This window comes from Quercus lobata, chromosome 4, assembly GCF_001633185.2.
Source record: "Quercus lobata isolate SW786 chromosome 4, ValleyOak3.0 Primary Assembly, whole genome shotgun sequence".
NCBI classification, from domain to species: domain Eukaryota; kingdom Viridiplantae; phylum Streptophyta; class Magnoliopsida; order Fagales; family Fagaceae; genus Quercus; species Quercus lobata.
Genome location: NC_044907.1, coordinates 92138129 through 92158134, shown reverse-complemented (window position 1 = coordinate 92158134; position 20006 = coordinate 92138129). Strand labels below are relative to the sequence as shown.

Sequence of the window (20006 nt, the reverse complement as noted above, 5' to 3'; positions counted from 1 at the left end):
TAACTGATACTGACCGCCTGATTTCGCCACCAACGGTATGGCTCGGACCTTCTCAATCGAAACTGGAATGCTCCAATTTAAGGTGGATCGGGTAATGTGGATCCCGATCGGAGCTAAAAACAAAGAGAGAGAGAAAACAAAACGTATCGGAAATGACATAAAGAGAGTGTGTGTGTGTGTGTGTGTGAAAAGGACGAAACAAGGGTTGAGAAGGGTCTGTGGAGGAAGAAAGAAGAAATAAAGAGGCAATGAGGAGAGAGACACGGAGAAAGAATAACAAATAAAAAAGTAGTGTGAAAGCAAATTTTTTTATTTTTTTTAGCTTTCAACTACAGTGTACAACCATATATAGCTGTGTACTATAGCAGTGAAGGTAAATTTTACCTTTAGCTCCACTGCTACAACCCCTTTTTTTGTATTTTGGTGTAGCTACACTGCTATATATGCTCTTAAGTGAATACATGCAATAGGCATTTTCCAAATAATAAATTGTAAAGAGATGTTTATGTCAATAGGGTATTATATTGCCCTTTTGCCTATAACAGCGAACTTTTAAATGGTGTATGTGTTTGTTTTAGTTTATTTTCTCTTTATTTAGAATTTTTTTAAGTCGAATTTTTAAAAGGGGTGGCCGCTTAATGAGTCTCGGGTGGTCAAAATTTTGGATAAACTCCACTCAATATTTTTTTTATTGGATGTGAATTTCGATAAATCCACTATTAAATTACATTTTCTTCTTATATCCTCCCTACTTGCAAAATTTTAAGAAGATCAAAAATCAATAGCTATGTAATCAATCAAATATTTAAATTTAAAATTTTTATAATATAAAATTATTGGTAAAAAATAAGTCTATAAATTGAATAGGAAATAATATCCGATTGGCATAAAACTTGACGTGTATTTTAAGAACATAAAGAACATGCAATTTAATAGTTAGATTTTCAAAATATGTAGCTAAGCTAATTTGTTTAGTGAGAGTTGTAACCTTAGATTACAATTAAGTTTGTAGCCAAACTTTATCCTTCAACTTTGGTTCCCTTAATAATATATATATGTCTGTTCGTTTAGACCCCTCAAATCAGATTGTTTAATCTAATTTATTAACCAAGTGATTACTTAAATTAATTTTCAGATCTAGATTAAACACAAATAAATCATATCATACAAAACAGCGGAACATAAATAATACTATGATATGATGACCCGGGAAAACCAATGAAATGAACTGTTTCAAGATAAAAAAAGTAGAAAGGATTTGACCTACCTATCCTCAAGGTAAACCACATCTACTATAAAAGAATTGAAATTTTTACAAAAGATTTAACCCTAAATCTAATACTACCTCCAGTGTTAACTTACTGACACGACCATGTGCAAGTTTCGAATTCACGGACTCCTTCTCTTCTTGGATTTATAGCAACACAAGTACCTTGCTTGTTACTTTGAGATCTCATTCAAAGGTTTTAGATCACTCTCAGTAATGATCTTGATGTAGCAACTATGTTCTATCAATGCTTGATTGTAGTTTTAACTCTGGTAGATTTTTGTGTAATTAAAAGGTACAAAACCTCTCAAATCTCACAAAGAGTAACACACAATGCTTCTTTAACTCTATCAAAACATGGCTAGGGTTTCCCTTTTATATGTTGAGAAGTTTAGATGAAACCCTAAACGTTTTCGCGGGCTTGGGCTTGTTTAAAAATCTGTAGAAAAAAATTGTGTCGGCGATTCGATCGGTTGAGCAAGGCAGAATCACACTCCCTTTTACTGAACTCAGCTAGACTTGAACCTCGAAACACGTACATTTAAGCATTGCCTAAACACCTAAACTAGCCATGTTTTGTTCTCATTTTGGCAACACAATACAACAATGATTCTAAATATTTAAATCTAAATCTTTAGAACCTAATAATAATATATATATATTAATAGGCGAAACTCATAAAAATTTCAATTAGAATTTTAAATTAAAATCTAATTTTGTGTCATGTATCTAAATTTATGTAGGGATCACGTCATAATTATTCACTTAAGTTTGTGCCATATGTCTTCTTAAGTTTTTTAATGAGTGCAAAATACTAAGAATCTAATATTAATAAACTATATAAAAAAAAAAAAACCAATCACATATACTAAAAAAAAATTACCACACAATAAAGATTATCACACATTTTATCTTATTAAAAATTAGAAAAAAAAATGATCATAATAAGTAATATTAAATTTAGGTAAGAATTTTAATGTAACTAATTACCTTTATTTTTTAAGAAATAATAATTTGATTAATTATTTTTATTTTTATGAAAAAATTTGTGTTTAATTTTAAATGTATCTATACGTATGCATGTGTTACATGCTATTTTTTTAAATAATTTCACTAATTATTTATATTTTATAATAAAAATTGAGTTTAATTGTAAATGCATCCATGTGTTTGCATGAGTTACATGGTAGTATATATTAAAAGCCCAAGCTCAAAGAAAATCCATTTAAATTCTAAGTTGGATTTCAATTGGAGTCTAATTTTTGCGCAACATGTCCATTTATTTTTATTTTTTTTAAATTTTGTGGCAAATGAATTATTGAGTGCAAAAACTGAAGAGTTTAAATTCAACTAAATTCTAAATCATATAATGAGAAGCTATTACATATTTTAGAAATGTATAGTTTAAAAAAGGTGTAAGTTAATGCCATGTATCATTTGAATATCTTCTAAAAAAAATGTATAATTTGAACTATGTAATTGTGATTGTTTTTAATTGTACATGTGCAAATGCATAGGGTTATACACTAGTATATCAGGTCATTCCAAACAAAAAGAAAAGGCCTAAGAAAATTTTATTTAACTAAAATTTTGAAAAAGATGTAACTTGCAGTATTGATAATAAGACCATTATGCAACGATTTTAAAATTAAAAAATTCGTAGAAGGAAATTATAAGATTTTGTGTATTTAACGCTTTTTTTCTTTGTTCATATTTGAAGTTCTATTTTTATTAGATTTTTGTATAATTTAAGTTTCTTGAAGATCACCTTGGAAAAAATTATTGGAACTACCACTAATTTTTAAAGTATAATTGTTGTTTTATTTTGATTGTTTTTTAAATTTTAGAAGCTAATTAAAATAAACCCCTCCAAACGCATTCCAGGAGCTTCATTTGGTTTACACCCAAAAAGAGAGGAATGTTTGTCCATCTGCTGAATTATGAGTCTCAATCAAATTGCTGCCTTCTACCATGGGTTTGTAAATGTTGCCACGCCCACACATGCAACGCCTCGTGACACCATTCATGGATCCACGTTTTCATCTTAGGCCACACACCTCAGCCCAAAGCTCGCTTAACCCATCTACGGGCCATATGCATGCTTACAATATCAACTTATTATGATAGTTAAAAAAAAAAATAATAAAAAAAAAAATTTGGCATATAACATGTATAAAGTTTTGCAATCATGACTCATGATACTTAAGGTAAAGGTTAAGAGATTAAAAAAGTAATTACAACAAATTAAAACCCAAATCCTTGTTTTAAATAATGATTATATGGTAGGGAAAAACTGACCATTTGCATTGTGTAGTGATTATATGTGTTATAGTTTATGTGATTGTGAGTAATTATTGAATGATGAGAGGAAGTATGTGCTAGGGTACTTTTTTTTTGTACCACCTATTTATTTTCAAACATCACTAATAAGTTATTAGGTTTTCACAAATATTTTTTGCTCTATTATTATGTTAACCACAAATATTTTATATCTTGTTATCTAAATTGGATTATGATATAAACTGTCACAAAAAGCCCAAAAAACTCATATTTTATCTAATTTTATTATCATTATTTAGCTAAGCCTAAAACCGGCCCTATGAGCTTAATACATACATCCCATTCTTTTTAAAGCCCAAGAATACTTATGCTTGACAATATTTGAAAAGCCCATGATTCAAGTCTATGGCAAAACAATTTTATCAATAGAATTCAAATCCATAATCAAAACCCATGGTTTAAACTCATGACAATTTTATCAATGGAATTCAAATCCCATAAGCAAAATCCATGGTTTAAACCCATGACAATTTATTTATCAAAAACCCAATTCACATTGGCAACATCATCAAAAGTCCAATTCTCATTGGCAACATCAAAATCCCAATTTACATTGATAACATCAAAAGCTCAATTTTCATTGACAATATAAAAAGCCCAATTCTCATTGACAATATCAAAAACCCAATTTATGTTGGCACTATTAAAAGTCCAACCTAACTACTTGGCACTATTTTATCAAAAGCCTAAGCTAACTACTTGATACAATTTTATCAAAATTTCAAAGTTATTAATACTTGGTAAAATACTATATCATAATTATTTCACTTAAAAGTCCAATAATGAACAATATTCTAAGTTCTTAAACCTATTACTATATATTACAAGTTCATGGGCAGAAATCAAACCCATATAAAACAGTTCTCAAATAATATGAATCTTAGTAATTCGTGAAATTTTCAAGTTCTTGGCAACTTGATAGGTAACAGCATTAGTAATTTTGATAAGAGAAATACTTATGTATGATCCCATTCCCATTAATTTGGAACATGTTCGCCATGTTGCTCTTCATTCTCAGAAATAGACCTCTTACGGTCTTACCTACCTCACCGTAAAAAGTTTGCTTCACAAAAAATCTTTTTCGAAATATTCAACATTCAAACAAATAGATGTTTTTTTTTAACTGTGATGCGTATGATGAAAAGGAAAAATTCCAAGCTATATATATATATATATATATATATATATATATATATGGTCTCATTTACAGATATATATCAACTTCAGTTTGTCTTATTTGAAAAAGGTACGTGGAAACCAAAAATGGTTTGTCAAAGCTGTGGTGTTTTTTTAATCTGAGTAAGGCTTAGTTGTTTATTTAAAATTCTCTCTGATTTTGTTACTAGAAACATCGACATAAATAGTAGCCCACAAATAAAAGTTAGAACTCTCATACTGTTGTTGGCTTTCACGTCAAGTAAATATTCAGAACAAATAATTATTAAAAATTGCAAATGTCTTTGTAAATTGTGATGAATCTCCTCAGAGTAACCATTCATCCATTATAAGTTCCTGTATTGTTCCAAAAACTAAAAATAAAAAGGACCTCTATATATGTGACAGTGTTACTCTGATTTAAAGAATGCAATTGTATCAATGGATATGTATTAACATGTTCCTCTCATTGATCTGCTACTCTTATCCTTTTTTTTTTTTTTGAGAAACTGCTACTCTATCTTAAAGAGTGTAAATGTGTCAATTGAATATGTATAAACATGTTCCTCTTGTGCACCAGTGGATCAAATAACAAGTGTGGAATCTTTGCAAGTCGATTTCGGCACTATAAGAGCAGCAACAGACAACTTTTCAGGTGCAAATAAACTTGGGAAAGGTGGATTTGGGGAAGTTCACAGGGTAGGAAAAAATTATGATTTGAAATGAATTATTTAATTCTTTGGAGTTTAGTTAAATTATTTTGTTTCTACTGATTATGCTCATACATATGTGTGTATGTTGACATGCATACATGGTAGGCTATTTAATGGACAAGAGATAGCTGTGAAAAGACTTTCAAGGAATTCTGGACAAAGCGATCTAAAATTTAAGAATGAAGTCCTATTAGTAGCCAAGCTTTAACACCGAAATTTAGTTAGGCTCCTTGGATTTTGCTTAGAAGGAAATGAAAGGCTTCTTATCTATGAGTTCGTTCCTAATACAAGCCTTGATCACTACATATTTGGTACTATTTCATTTCGTTGTTATATTCTTTATTCTAATCAAAATAATTTTATTCAGTTTAATCTTGTTCTTTTTGTTAAGAAATTAGTTTTTAAAATATTTGGTGACTAATTTGATTTATTGAATCTATAGATCCAATGAAGCGTGAAAATTTCAATTGGGAAATGCGTTACAAAATCATAAGAGGCATTGCTCAAGGGATTCAATACCTTCATGAGGATTCTCCACTTCAGATAATTCATCGTTATCTTAAAGCTGGCAACATTTCACTTGACGCCAATATGAATCCTAAAATTGCAGATTTTGGAATGGCAAGGATGTTTGTATCGGATGAAACTGAAGGCAGTACAAATAGAATTGTGGGGACTTAGTAAGTACAAGAACATGCTCTAGTTAATGAATATAATTGTGCATGCCCAATAAAATTCATTTTATTATGTTATATATGTTGAAGTAACACCAAGAAAGCCATAAAGATGATGGAAATTAAATAATTTGAACAGAACAATTAAGTTAACATTCATATTAATTATCAGTTTATTAATATTGATATGCAGTAAATACATGGCTCTAGAATATGCAATGTTTGGACAGTTCTCAATCAAGTCAGATGTCTTTAGTTTTAGTGTGTTAATTTTGGAGATTGTGAGTAGCCAAAAGATTACTTCTTTTCGTAATGGAGAGAATGTGAAGTACCTTCTTAACTATGTGAGTATGCTTATAAAGGGTAAAAAATGTATTGGAATTTATTTATTTATTTATTTTTTTGGGAACATGGTTTGCTCACATTGATGTATTTCTACAGGCATGGAAAAATTGGAGAGAGGGAACAATTTTTAATCTCATAGATCCCACACTGAGCAATATTCCAATAGTGAGATATGTGTACAAAAAAAATGTAGATGACTGACCGAACATGACTTCAGTTGGTCTCATGATGAATAGCAATTCTATTGCTCTCCCTCTACCGACACAACCTGCAAGTTTCATGCGGACAAATGTTATATCAGCCACATTATTGCAAGTTCCAACATAACTGAGAACAAGGTTTAAATTACTGAGTTATATCCTAGATAATATTTTGCCAATAAGGGTTGTAATATGCACGTTGTCTAGAAATTTCACTAACTACATGCAATTATCTAATTATATTGATTTTTCAAGTAAATTTAGAATAATATAATTTGAATTCCTTATAGATACAAACTTTTGTACTACTTTTTGTGCTTTGCTTTATACTATACGAATCAAAATTTTCCATGTATTCTTTTGAAGTTCATAAAGAATAAACTAACCTTTATTGAAAAATTATACTCTCTCCGTCCCACTTTGTTTGTCTTCTATTCCATTTTAGGATGTCCCAAAATATTGTCCTGTTTCTAAAAATAAAAGTCATTAATTTACTAATATTCCTATTATACCCCTATTTTATTAATAATTCAATTTTTTGATAAATTTATTTAAGGGTAATTTTGAAAACTTACACATTTTTAAAAGGTAGACAAGATAATAAATGATGTTCCCTTAAAAAGTTTGACTTTTCAAACAGGACAAATAAAGTGGGATGGAGGAAGTATATATAATTTTTTTTTTCTTTTGAAGTTCTAGCTATCCTATTGTGCCAGTGAAACTACCCTATATTAAAACAAGAAAAAAAAAAAAAAATGGATTGTTTGATAATTTCACGGCCAATTTTCATAAAAGAGACATCATGTTAAGAACATGTTCAATGTTGATAGCAACCACGGAAGTTACAATTTAAGTAACAGTGCCGACTCTTGTCTTAGGCAAGTTAGACAACCGCCTATGGCTCCCAAATTTTATCCAATTAAGTTAGTTATTTGATTTCCCAAAAAAAAAAAAATGTTAATTACGTAAAATGAATAAAATTTAAACCCAACTTATATCCAAAAAATAAGGAAAACAAAAGTAGAAAAGAAATTGGGAAAAGGAGGCTAAAAATATAACTAAAAAAAAGGGAAAAAACATGTTAGAGAGAGAGAGAGAGAGAAGAAAAAGAAAAGGAAAGGCTGAGAAAAGGAGGCCAATGAATTATACAAGGAATATAAAAAATAGAAAAGATAAATTCTTTGTGACCTAGAAACTCAAATCTTTCTCCCTTTCTCTTTCTCTCTCAACAAGAACAAATATTACACGATGTTTAGCAAAATAGAATTATGATCCACTAATGTCATTCTCTGCCTACTATATGTCTAGTTTTTATATTTTTTTGGTGAGTTCATTAACTCAATCAGTAAAACTTTTTGTCGTTGAATAAAAAATCTAGGATTCAATTCTCTTTTATACCAAAAATCAATTGATGTTTTAGTCTGATAATAAAAAACAATCATTAAAAGCAAACATCACATATTAAAACTTTATCTTAAAGCTCTAACTCTTGGTTCAACATAAAAGAATAGATCACCTTTTCCATGAATATACTTCCTTAATATATACTCCTTTTGAAACAATAATAGAAAATCGCCATATGGACCACGCAATGATACAAAGCAATTTGACCGCCACAAGACCCTGCATGTGTAGAGAATTGCCCTATGTAGCATATGTCCAATACTTACATGTCAGCACCCATCCTTGATAGTCAATTAGAGTTGTGTTTGATTCCCAAGAAAGTAAAGGAAAATAAAAAGGGAACCCTGAGTTTATTTTTATAATTCTTATTTGCCTTACTGAAGTGGATTAGTTTCTTTATTATTTTATTAGCCATGTGTATACCAAGGGAGCATCCTATGATCTATCAGCACATTATCATTTTACTTCACCAAAATAACAATTAGGGGTATGCATCAAACCCACCAATTCAACGAAATCGACCCAGTCTCATCCAACCCAATGCCTTTGGTTGGTTTTCATGGGTTAAGTTGGGTATGAGTTTTGTTTTAAGCCTTGGGTTGAATAGGGTTTGGTTTGATATATTTTTTAACCCATTTAAACACCAACCCAACATATATTTAAGCATTATTCTAATTTTATAGTTTGATTTGTTTTACATTTTGAAAATTAGTTTGATGAATTTAGAAAATTGTAATATAATTTAAGTTCATCATATAAATTGTAATAATTTAATTAAAAATAGTGGATAAATAATTTATGAAAACCTGATTGTTATACAAGATATAAAACATACATATGCACAACTCACCGACTCATCCTAAGCCAACCTATGTGGGTTTGGTTGTGTTGATTATTACATCTGTAATGTGTTAGGTTGAGTTGAAAATTTCAGTTACTTACCTAACAAGATCAAGTTGGGTTGAAAAAAACCCTCTAGCCTATCCCAAACACATCCCTAACTACAAAGACCAAATAATTGTGAAAAAAGAGAGAATCAAATTGAAACTAGCCCCAAAATATGGGTACTAATTTTTTTTTTTTTCAAAAGTCTTGTACCTCAACTAGTTGACACTTGACATCTCTTGAATTTTCCAACTAAGTCATCTACTACATCTAGAACAATTTCACAACAAATTATCACTGAAATTACTTTTTTATTAAGTAACAACCACTAACTTTAATAACTATTAGCAACTTATTACATAGAATTTATTATAAAATTGTTTTGAAATATTGTAAACATAACATTTCTAAAAATAGGTCGACCCTTTGAGCTTTTGCATTTATCATCTTTCTATATGTTAGTAAAAGATTTATCATTTAAAAAAAAAATAAAAAAATAAATAAGAGTGAAGGACAAAACTTATGTACAGTATCTTAAATGTTATTTCTTAAGTTCATCTCTTAAGATTCTATCATGTGTCTATTTAATTTAAAAAATACACTTTCATTTATGAAAAAAAAACCACATAACATAATCTTAAGAAAGTAACTTTAACAAACAGTATCTAAGTATTGCTCCTAGTCTTGCCCAAAAGTAAGTAAATACTGAGGTCAAAGTACTAACTTGGCCGCTAAACACCGTTAGTTTCTCTCTTCTCTCTGTGACTCTTTTGTTCCCTCTTCGTTGCTCTCTTCTCTGTGTGACACTCTCTTCCCTCCCCATTGCTGTCTTCCCTCTCTTCTTCTATCCTTACTCGTCCATGCCATAACCCAGCCAACCACCACAGCAAACCCACCCCATATTGGAACCCACCACCACCAAACAGTTGAAGGGTGAGTCAATGGAGAGTCAGAGTGGTTCGGTTTAGAGAGAGAGCAGAGACTTGAGAAAAGAGGTCACAGAAATTTGGAGAAAATGAGTAACGGGGCAAACTGTGTTAGGGACGAAATTGTCAATTTTGATATGTTTTGTACCTAGTTGATATTACCCGAAACCTCAGGTATATTAATGGAATTTTCCCAAAGATTTATCATCTTTTCACTTTTTTGTGTCGGTACTCTGAAGCATTTACAGCATTCACAATACAAAACACTTCCACTCAGTCACTCAACGCATTTTTCCAGTCAGATCTTTCGTTTGGTTGCTGAGAAAATGTATGTAGGAATTTTGTTTTTGGTTTTTCTTAATTCATTTCCTCTTTCTATTTGTTGGGTGTCAAAGTTATGTAATTTGAAACCAAATTCTTGCATGCAGATTTTAAATTGTCATCTGGGTCCAGATGGAATCATCAGCACTGCTCTTTAACCAGCTCAAGGTTTGAATTTGTTGCAAAAAGTTTTCTTCTTTCTTTAACTATTTGTGTCATTCATGGACTATTACGCATTTGGGATTTGGATGAATATATGATCTAATGTGTGTTTGTGAATGTGTAATAATCTCAACAGGCAGCAGACACGTTTTTCTTGTTAGCTGGTCCCAATGTGATTGAATCCGAGGAGCATATTTTTCGAATGGCTAAGCACATTAAGACTATTGCAGCAAAGTATGTTCTCTCTCTGTCTCTCTCTCTCTCTCTCAGGACCTATGTAATACTTTTGTAATTTTTACATCAAACATGACCTGAGGCAGCCAATGCTGAATTGGGATTGGGTTTTTTCAATGCCTTTTATGGCATTAAATACAGTATTGGCGATAACCTCAAATGGGTTTGTGGTTGTACAATCAGATGATAAGTGTGGTTTGGTTAAATGCTTCTTCGCTGAATTTAGCAGAATTCAAGGTTCCACTAAATTTAATGGATGGTGTAGAGTAGATGAAAAGGGGGAATTGAATTGGGAAGGTGTGATTCTATTTCAAAGTGTTGGATTCAAGCAATGAAGCAGTGGTGATGATTATAGGTGAGGAGTGAGATATTTTTATTGGTAAGTTACTCATGCACCCGGTGGGTCTTGAACCTAAGACCTTACCATCCAACTTGTTCGTACAAGGAAAGAAGGTTCTGTTTGAGCCAGAGCTCTCAGCTATACATTGATTTTTATTTGGAAGTTCTTATTGAGGTTACAAAATCTTGCATTAAGAACAAAAAAGAAAGAAAGAAAGAAAGATAATTGCTTTTTTATTTTTTTATTTTTTTTTGCAAATAATAAAGACTTTGAAGAATATGGGTTTATTTATATTCTCGTTCAAAATGTTGTTAAGAATTATGTTTCTTCATTTGAAGAAGATGGGTTTTGCTTTATATCGTCTCCATCATTATGGTTATTGTAGTTAGAGGACTGAGTCTTGGACCCCTGTATTTTGTTCATTGGAAGAAAAGGGACATAGGACTTCAATTCTTCAGCTCTTGCATTAAAAAATGTTCTCTTGTAGATTTTTCCCATGGTAGTGATTGTTCTTTCTAATTTTGTAGTGTTGGGTTGCCGCTGGTTTTCAAGTCAAGCTTTGACAATTGACAAAGCTAACAGAACATCTTCAAAATCATTTCGGGGTCCCGGCATGGTCGAAGGCTTAAAGGTGCTAGCTCATGTTTTTTTTTTTCAAATCCATTGTTGTAATTGAGATTTTGAATATTGGTGATGCTAGATGTCTATAAAGTTTTTGGTATAAAGTTTGAACTTTCTTTTTTGCTTCATAAATGTTAATATAAGTTTCTTTGAACAGATTAAAGTCTAAATCAAACCAGAGAAAAAAACTAATCAAGAACCATTATGTTTATATAGTTAGCAAAGGCTTGTTCTGTTGTTGGAAGATATTTTTCTTGACCTTAAGCAAATGTTCAAAACTTCTCTTATTATTGAATTAGGGTTGACAATAAAAAAAAAATGATGCACAGAAAATAAGTATATCCACATATAGCAATGAAGGCAACTATAACTGGCAAGCTATACCATGCCATCTGTGAATGCCTTTTTTTTTTTTTTTTGGGGTTCATGTCACCCATGAATGTTGCAGTAACTTATAACTTTAGATCATATTAGAGTACATCAAAGTCATAAAATTTTGCTTGGGATTAAATTATATCATTTTAGACATGCAGTGTTGCCAGCTATAGGTTTTGCTAACATTCAAATTGTTCGGATATTATTGATCTTCGATTAAGATGCTCAACATATACTTTAACGTCACAGTTGTAGTAACTTGATACATACAAATATATGTAGATAATACATATAATTATATGTATGATTGTATGTATAAAATTTGTGAAAAATTTGGAATAATCTAGATATAATAGTATTATTTGGTAGGATTTCAATTTCAGTTCGGATGAGCATTTGTTGGCATCATGATAAATTGGTAATTACATGTATCTGTATGCCTTGTGGGAAGTTGATTCCTGTTCATGTAATTCTTTACGTTAGTTTGTGTATGCATCCTTTGTACATAACTTTTTTGTCAATAAATTATATAAAAAGAAGTTATTTTGTGTTCTCTCTCATTAATAGACCATGTGAAATGTTTACTGATGCATATGCACAAAGCACAATTATTTGTCTAGACCAATAAAATTGCTAGTCATACACTACGTGTCCTTTCTGATTGCAGATCCTTGAGAAGGTTAAACTAGTGTATGATATCCCTATAGTGACTGATGTGCACGAAACAATCCAGGTAATTTCTGTTTAATCTTTCAAAAGATAAGTAAATGTGCTTGTTTTTAAGTGTCTGTTTGTATGTATATGTCAGGAAATGCTCTTCTTGTGGCATTTCAGTTCTTGGTTTGTCTATTCCTAGATGGATCTTTTCATGGCTGGTGTCTTATTGCCTCTGCATGCTCTCTTATAACATGAGATATTAAATCACAATTTGGCCCAATAAGTAGATGATATAAGCAGATGGCTCTTTTCATTAGCTTAATGTTCTTTTTTTAATTTTCAGTACTTATTGTTATGTTATCTGTACTGTTTTTGATGTATGAATGCTACTACTAATATAGAAGTTAAGAAAGTCTTGAATTGGTGTTCAACATATGATGAATCATTTCCAACATTTTTTTCCTCTTATTTTGCCAGTTTGAGGCAGTTGGAAGAGTAGCAGATATTATTCAGATTCCAGCATTTTTATGTCATCAGGTTAAGAGTCAATATTTTTCTCATTTGGAACCTTGTCTGTCGATGATGTGGAATTTTGATGACCTAAGCTTGTAGGATATGGTATGCCACTTATTTTTAGTTCATTTGTGACCTCTTGCAATGACAGACAGATCTTCTAATGTTCTTCAGTAAATCAACACCTCATGACATGCAAGATGTGATCAAACAAACTCTTGGGGTCTCGGTCATCCATCAATATGAGAGCTACCTTGGGTTACTCTCTTTTATTGGCAGAAGTAAAAAGGATAGCTTTGCCAAGATAAAGCAACAGGTTTGGAAGAGGTTACAGGGATGGGAAGGTAAGCTTCTATCACAAATGGGAAGGGAAGTCTTGATTAAAGCAGTGGCACAAGCACTCCCTACATATACAATTTCATGTTTCAAGCTACTGAGGACTCTATGTCATGAAATTGAGGCACGTATTCGAAAGTTCTTTTGGGGACAAAGAGGAGATAGCCACAAAATCCACTGGATTAAGTGGCAGGAGCTGTGCAAACCAAAAAGCCAAGGGGGTATGGGCTTTAAGGATTTATTCTTGTCCAATGATGCACTCTTGGCGAAACAAGCTTAGAGATTATTGCATGATGAGCCCTCTTTATTTTATAGGGTGTTCAAGCTAAAATTCTTCCCGGATTGCTCAATAATGCAAGCCAAGGTTCCAAGCACTGCCTCGTATACTTGGAAGAGCATTATCCATGGCAGGGAGGTGATTAGGAAGGGGGTGCAATGGCGGATTGGAGATGGACATTCGGTCAGAATTTGGGGTGATAGGTGGATTCCTAAGAAAAATAATCCCAGGATTATATCACCAATCTTGCACGGTCAGGCAGATGCAAGGGTGAGCTGTTTGATTGACCAACACTAGAGGATTTGGAAAGATGATATCTAGGAGCATACATTCTATGAGTTTGAGGCAAACTTAATCAGAAAAATTCCATTGTGCAAATCTTAGTAGCGAGATGTCTTGATTTGGCCATTTACCCCAAATGGGGATTACTCGATTAAATCCGGTTACAAATTTCTACAAAATGAGGTGTTGTAGCAACAATCAGGCCCCTCTAATACTGATACAATGAAGCCTTTGTGGATAGCGCTTTGGGGTGGTCTTGATGTTCCTGGCAAAATCTGTAATTTCCTATGGAGGTCCTGCCAAAACTCCCTACCAACTAAAGATAATCTAATGCGAAGAAAAGTCATTTCTGAGGATCAGTGTGAATAGTGCAAGAGCCATAAGGAAGATGTGTTACAGGCGTTATATAGTTGTCCCAAGCTTGAAGACATGTGGAGGGAGAAACTAAATTGGACCCATAGCTCATTGAGACAAGCCAATTGTTTTACAGACCTCCTTGGCATGATTTTGGTAGAAAAAGATGAGCCTGAATTATTTGGTTGGGTGGTTTGGGATCTTTGGAATCGAAAAAATAATCTTAGATTGGGAAAATCTACCTACACTTCTAGCCAACTATTGGAGAAGGCAGTGGAAAGGAAGCTCGAAGTAACAGCCCCTCATCAGACCCATAATGCAGCAGTAGCAGCTCGGGTTGGTTCATGGACAGCCCCTGATCCGTCATGGTACAAAATTTACTTTGATGGGGTTGTTTTTGTGAAGGAGGATAAAGCCGAACTTGGTGCAGTCATTCGAAACTCAGAGGGTTTGGTCATGGCCTTGCTCTCATAGTTGGTCTCTTTACCTTACTCAATAATTGAGGTTGAGACTTTGGCAGCAAGGAGGGCACTGGAGTTGGCAGTGGAGATTGGGATTGATAGAGTTATCTTGGAGAGTGATTCAGTAGTGTTGATGCAGAACTTGAAGAATGGTACTCATTCTCTTGCCTAGTACAGCCACATAGCAAACGACATTTTATTCCTAGCTTCATATTTTTCTGATTTAAAATTCTCTCATGTAAGTTGTTCTTGTAATAAGGTAGCTCACTCACTTGCGAGATGGGCACCTCTTTCTTCACCTTTGTCTGTCTGGATGGAAGACATCCCACCAGATGTTGAACCTGTTTACATGGCTGATCTTCTCAGTCTTGCAGATTAATAAGATTGGTCTTGATTCTCAAAAAAAAAAAGTTACAATCGGTGAACAATAGATTTTTATTCACAGAGCATTGTCGAGGACCCTACAAATTAGAAGACATCTTGGCAAAATTTCCTTCTTAAATCACCGTAACAATAAGACTTATGCAGTTTTATTGTGAAGTCTGATGTGGAAAATGTGAAGTCTTAGAGGGCTAGGAATTTTTGTCATTTCCTAGTTGTCATTTTTGATTGAAAATGTGAAGTCCATGTTTCTGCATCAATTAATTTCTAGATCTCGCCCATAATAGACTCTACACACATGTTACCTTCCTTCAAATTCTTAGTTCTGAGTCTTCTGACTGTAGACTGAAGAGTGGATTTTAAGTCCAACTATGCTAAAGACCACTAGCAAAGGCCTTAGAAAGCGATTAATTTTGTGGTGTTAGCAAAACCAATCTTGCATGTTACCCATAGGAATTTACATCCCCCGTGACCTTTATAGGATGGGATTTTCTAATCATTTTTGTTTGTTCATTTATACCCCTTTAAATGAATTTTTATATCCTAGTTTATTAATCAAGTGATTATTTAGATTAATTTTCAGAACTTGGTTAAACACAAATAAATCATATCATGCAAAGATGTGGAAAAATAAATAACATCACGATATGATTATCCAGGAAAACCAATGAAACGAACCGTTTCAAGATAAAAACTTAGAGAGGATTTGACTTAGCTATTTTCAAGGTAAACCAAATCCACTATAAGAGAATTGAAGTTTTTACAAAAGATTTAACCCTAAATCAAATGCTACCTCATGTAGTAACTTACTGATACGATTACGTGCAAGTTCCGAATCCACGGACTCCTCTTCTTGGATTTACATGAACATAAGCCACCTTTCTTATGACTTTGAGATCCCACTAAAAGGTTTAACAACATAAACTCTCCAGTTTGTGACTCCAAGACCGCCCTTGAAGGTTTAGATCATCAGCAGTTTTTGATCTTGTTGCAACAACTTCAAATCTACCGAATCTAATGATATGAGAATGATTTCCGGTAGTGACTTTGAAAGAGGAAGCCACAATACCTTTTAAATCTCACAAGAGCACCTCCAAAGTCTCTCAAAAAGCTCTCAAAACGTAGTTAGGGTATTCCTTTATATACTAGAAGTGTTTCATTTGAAACCCAAAGCGTTTAAGTGAAGTTTGAGCTGAAATAGAATTCTGCAAAAATTTCATGTCTGCGATTTTCAATCAGTCGGATCTAATTTTTGATCGGTCGGATTTCATTGAATTTGAATTCTTCTTTCTACAACTTGAATGTTCTTGTATTTTGACATGTAGTACCTTGAGCATTTTCTAATAAACTCTATAGACTCTAAGATTTATACCTAGACGAGTTTGTGTTCACGGTTTGCCAATTGTTCTAAACTTTTAGAACCTAACAGTTTTGTTAATTCATACCAAATCGTTTGTAATAATTAAGGAACCGGATAAGCTCTCCTTAATGATTTTTTTTTTTTTTTTTACTCACTCTTGTTAAGTGATAGGTTGGAATGTATATCTATATGTAAGTATAGATTAATGGTGGTAATATACATAGTGACGAGTGTGTATTATGTGAACACGTATTTTGTCTTAAATCAAGTGTTTAATAGGTCGAATAAGGGATTAAAGGTAATTACAAGAAACCCAAATTATAATTTAAGTAGTCATTTTGGGAGTTAATGTAAATGTGGCTAATGCTTTCTTAGGGCATGACAAATTATATTATAGTTAACTTGGTAATTAACTCCAAGATTAGGAGGTATGGTACAATGTGATACTTGAAGCATAATAAGACCTAATGAGAATATCTAGAATTTAAGTGACGTTAAGTGGGGGGTATGAGAAGTTTGAATTGTGCTGGTGTGTGTTGAATTTTATAGTGAGTGTTTACTAGGTCGAATTTTGTTTTATAATTGATTACAAGGAGCCCAATTATAACTTAACTATATTTTTGGGTGTAGAGAAAATGAAAGTACATCATTAAAGACAACGAAGAACCACACATGTACGCAATTTCATACAGTAAATAATTAAAAAGTAAGATAGAGAAAGGTTAGTAAGGGAGTAAGCATGTGATCAAGGTGTATTGCCTAATATGTTTTTTTTTTTTCTCCATTAATGGATAAATTAAGGAATAATTTTGAGAATTAAGGTTGAAGTAATGTGTTTGTTAGGATATATGTGATTCATTTGTTAGGAATATATGTCACTACTTTATATAATTGACTAATCCTTTAACAAAACACACTTTACTTGTATTTGGGTAGATCTAGGATGTGTTTAATACTTCAAGAAACCGTGTTTCAAGTTAAGTACTAAAACCATACAAGTCTGTCCAAGATTCAAGTGTAGAAAATGCTGTTCATTAAAGCTCGACAGCTAGCTATCTATCGAGACCTGTAAAGCTGATGAAACTCATGGCTCGACAGAAGCTCGACAGATAGGGGATCTCTCAAGGTTTATGAAAAATAGAATTTCAGTTTTGTTTTGACTCTAATCTGTGGTTGTGTAGATCTAGGATGTAATTGGCTAATCCTTTAACAAAATACACTTTACTTATATTTGGGTAGATCTAGGATGTGTTTAATACTTCAAGAAACCGTGTTTCAAGTTAAGTATTAAAGCCATGCAAGTCCGTCTAAGATTCAAGTGTAGAAAATGCTGTTCATTAAAGCTCGACAGCTAGCTATCTATCGAGACCTGTAAAGCTGATGAAACTCATGGCTCGACAGAAGCTCGACAGATAGGGGATCTCTCAAGGTTTATGAAAAATAGAATTTCAGTTTTGTTTTGACTCTAATCTGTGGTTGTGTGCTTAGACTTTCTTTTCTCACAATCTTAGACATATAAAAATGATTATTTTAAGGGCCGTCAAAGGTGGACACAAGTTGCACAAGTGTTGAGAAAAGTTTGTTCAAGCAAATTGTGACCGGAGACAGAATTTTCCCTAGTTCATCTTTCTTGTAAAGAAGTTGTTGTGTTTGTGCATCGTTGGGTTTTGTAACCAAGCATTTTCTTGATCTTCATCGTTTGGATGAACTGAAAAACTTTGCAGCCAACAACCTTCTCTAGTTGGTGATTGAAGTCGCGTACTAGGATCCGCGCAATTGGTTAGACACGTACTAGGAGTTGTGCATTGAAAGGAGAGATTGTCATTGCAGAATAAGTCCAATTGGGTATTGGAGTAAGGGTTCAACTGTAAGTTCGTATAAAGTATTGAGATTCCTTTACTTATAACCGCTTATTTTGATAATAGTGGATTCTCGGGAGTGGTGACCTTAAAATCACCCGGAGGAGCTTTTGCCGTGTAAGTTTTCCCCATTTGAAAACAAATAACTGTGTCAATTTATTTTCTGCTGCATACTTAGTATAATTGGTGAATTGTTTGTGCTACCGCACTTATTGCATGTTAATTAACTTAATTAATTCACTTGGTTAATTAATTGGTTAATTCATCACAAGGGGTCAAGGGGTCAATATGTTTTTTTTTTTGGCCTATCAATGTTTAGGTGAGTTTCTCCCTTTTATATTGGTTCAATGAATCATCAGAAACTTAAAAGAGTTGCTTCTGTCAATAGCTAGGTTTTCTATTGTCGTTTTGTCAAGAATATATATTAGGTTTTTATGGGGTATTGGGTTTAGTTCTAGTTTGTATGGGTTTAAGGGGGATTCTTGATTAGTTTGGTCTATTATTTTGGCTTAAAATACAAATTTATTTTAATGCTCAATTTTTAAATAAAATTTTAAAGCTCAACTTTCAAAGTGCAACCACATCTTTATGTTTAATAAAATAAGCCAACGAATACAAGTTCATCCAAACAATTCTCTCAAAAGAAAAAAAGAAAAAAGTTTATCCAAACAAGAGAGGATTTTTAATTTGGACCAGCTACCGAATTATGAGTCTCAAGGCCTATGGTATAAAACGCTGATTTTACAGGGGCTGATAATGTAGATTTTACAAGGACAAATAATGTATGTTTCTTAGAAGTTGCAGTACAGTTGGAAAATAAGAGAAGTCAAAGGTTTACTCCAATAATTCAAGAAAGCATCTCCTTTCCTTAGTCACATGCTTAAGTGATAAAATTTGACCCAGACAACTTATTGGACTTGACTTTTTTTTTTTTTTTTTTTTTTTTTTTATAATTTTTATTTTAACTTTTTAAATTTTTTTTAGGGGGAAAACAAGAAACTTTGACAAAATACTTTGGGTAAAATGCAAAACTGACCCTCTAAGTTTCTTCATATTTCATTTCAGTTCTCTAACTTTGCTTTCGTTCATTTCAGTCCTCTAAGTTTTAGAGTTATTCAATTAAGGCATTTCCGTTAACTTTTGTTAAAAATTTTTGAAAAAAGAAATCTAAAAAATATTTTTCAATCATTAATTGAATTTTTTTATTTAAAAAATTTGAAGAAATTTTTTTAAAATTGATAAATTAACCACAACATGTAACAAGAATTGATGGAAAAGCCTTAATTGAATAATCTTGAAAGTTAGAGGACTGAAATGAAATCTGAAGAAACTTAGAGGGTCAATTTTGCATTTAACCCGATTATAACTTAACTATATTTTTGGGTGTAGAGAAAATGAAAGTACATCATTAAAGACAACGAAGAACCACACATGTATGCAATTTCATATAGTAAATAATTAAAAAGTAAGATAGAGAAAGGTTAGCAAGGGAGTAAGCATGTGATCAAGGCGTATTGCCTAATATGCTGTTTTTTTTTTCTCCATTAATGGATAAATTAAGGAA

At 32.2% G+C, this 20006-nt stretch overlaps 1 protein-coding gene and 1 pseudogene across 1 annotated transcript; both read left to right on the top strand.

The window, feature by feature from the left end:
• The first annotated feature begins 5922 nt into the window (after window positions 1-5922).
• Window positions 5923-6695, top strand: LOC115986165 (putative receptor-like protein kinase At4g00960). Its single transcript, XM_031109023.1, has 3 exons — window positions 5923-6155; window positions 6343-6493; window positions 6591-6695. The coding sequence occupies exons 1-3, from the start codon at window positions 5923-5925 to the stop codon at window positions 6693-6695; spliced, it is 489 nt and encodes a 162-aa protein (XP_030964883.1).
• Window positions 6696-9770: 3075 nt separating this feature from the next.
• Window positions 9771-13274, top strand: LOC115987552 (annotated as a pseudogene).
• The last annotated feature ends 6732 nt before the right edge of the window (window positions 13275-20006 follow it).

Coding starts and splice junctions, on each gene's coding strand:
- LOC115986165 (XM_031109023.1), top strand. CDS start 5,923: ATGAAGCGTGAAAATTTCAATTGGGAAATGCGTTACAAAATCATAAGA. Junction 6,156..6,342: donor AATAGAATTGTGGGGACTTA/GTAAGTACAAGA, acceptor ATTGATATGCAG/TAAATACATGGCTCTAGAAT. Junction 6,494..6,590: donor TGAAGTACCTTCTTAACTAT/GTGAGTATGCTT, acceptor GTATTTCTACAG/GCATGGAAAAATTGGAGAGA.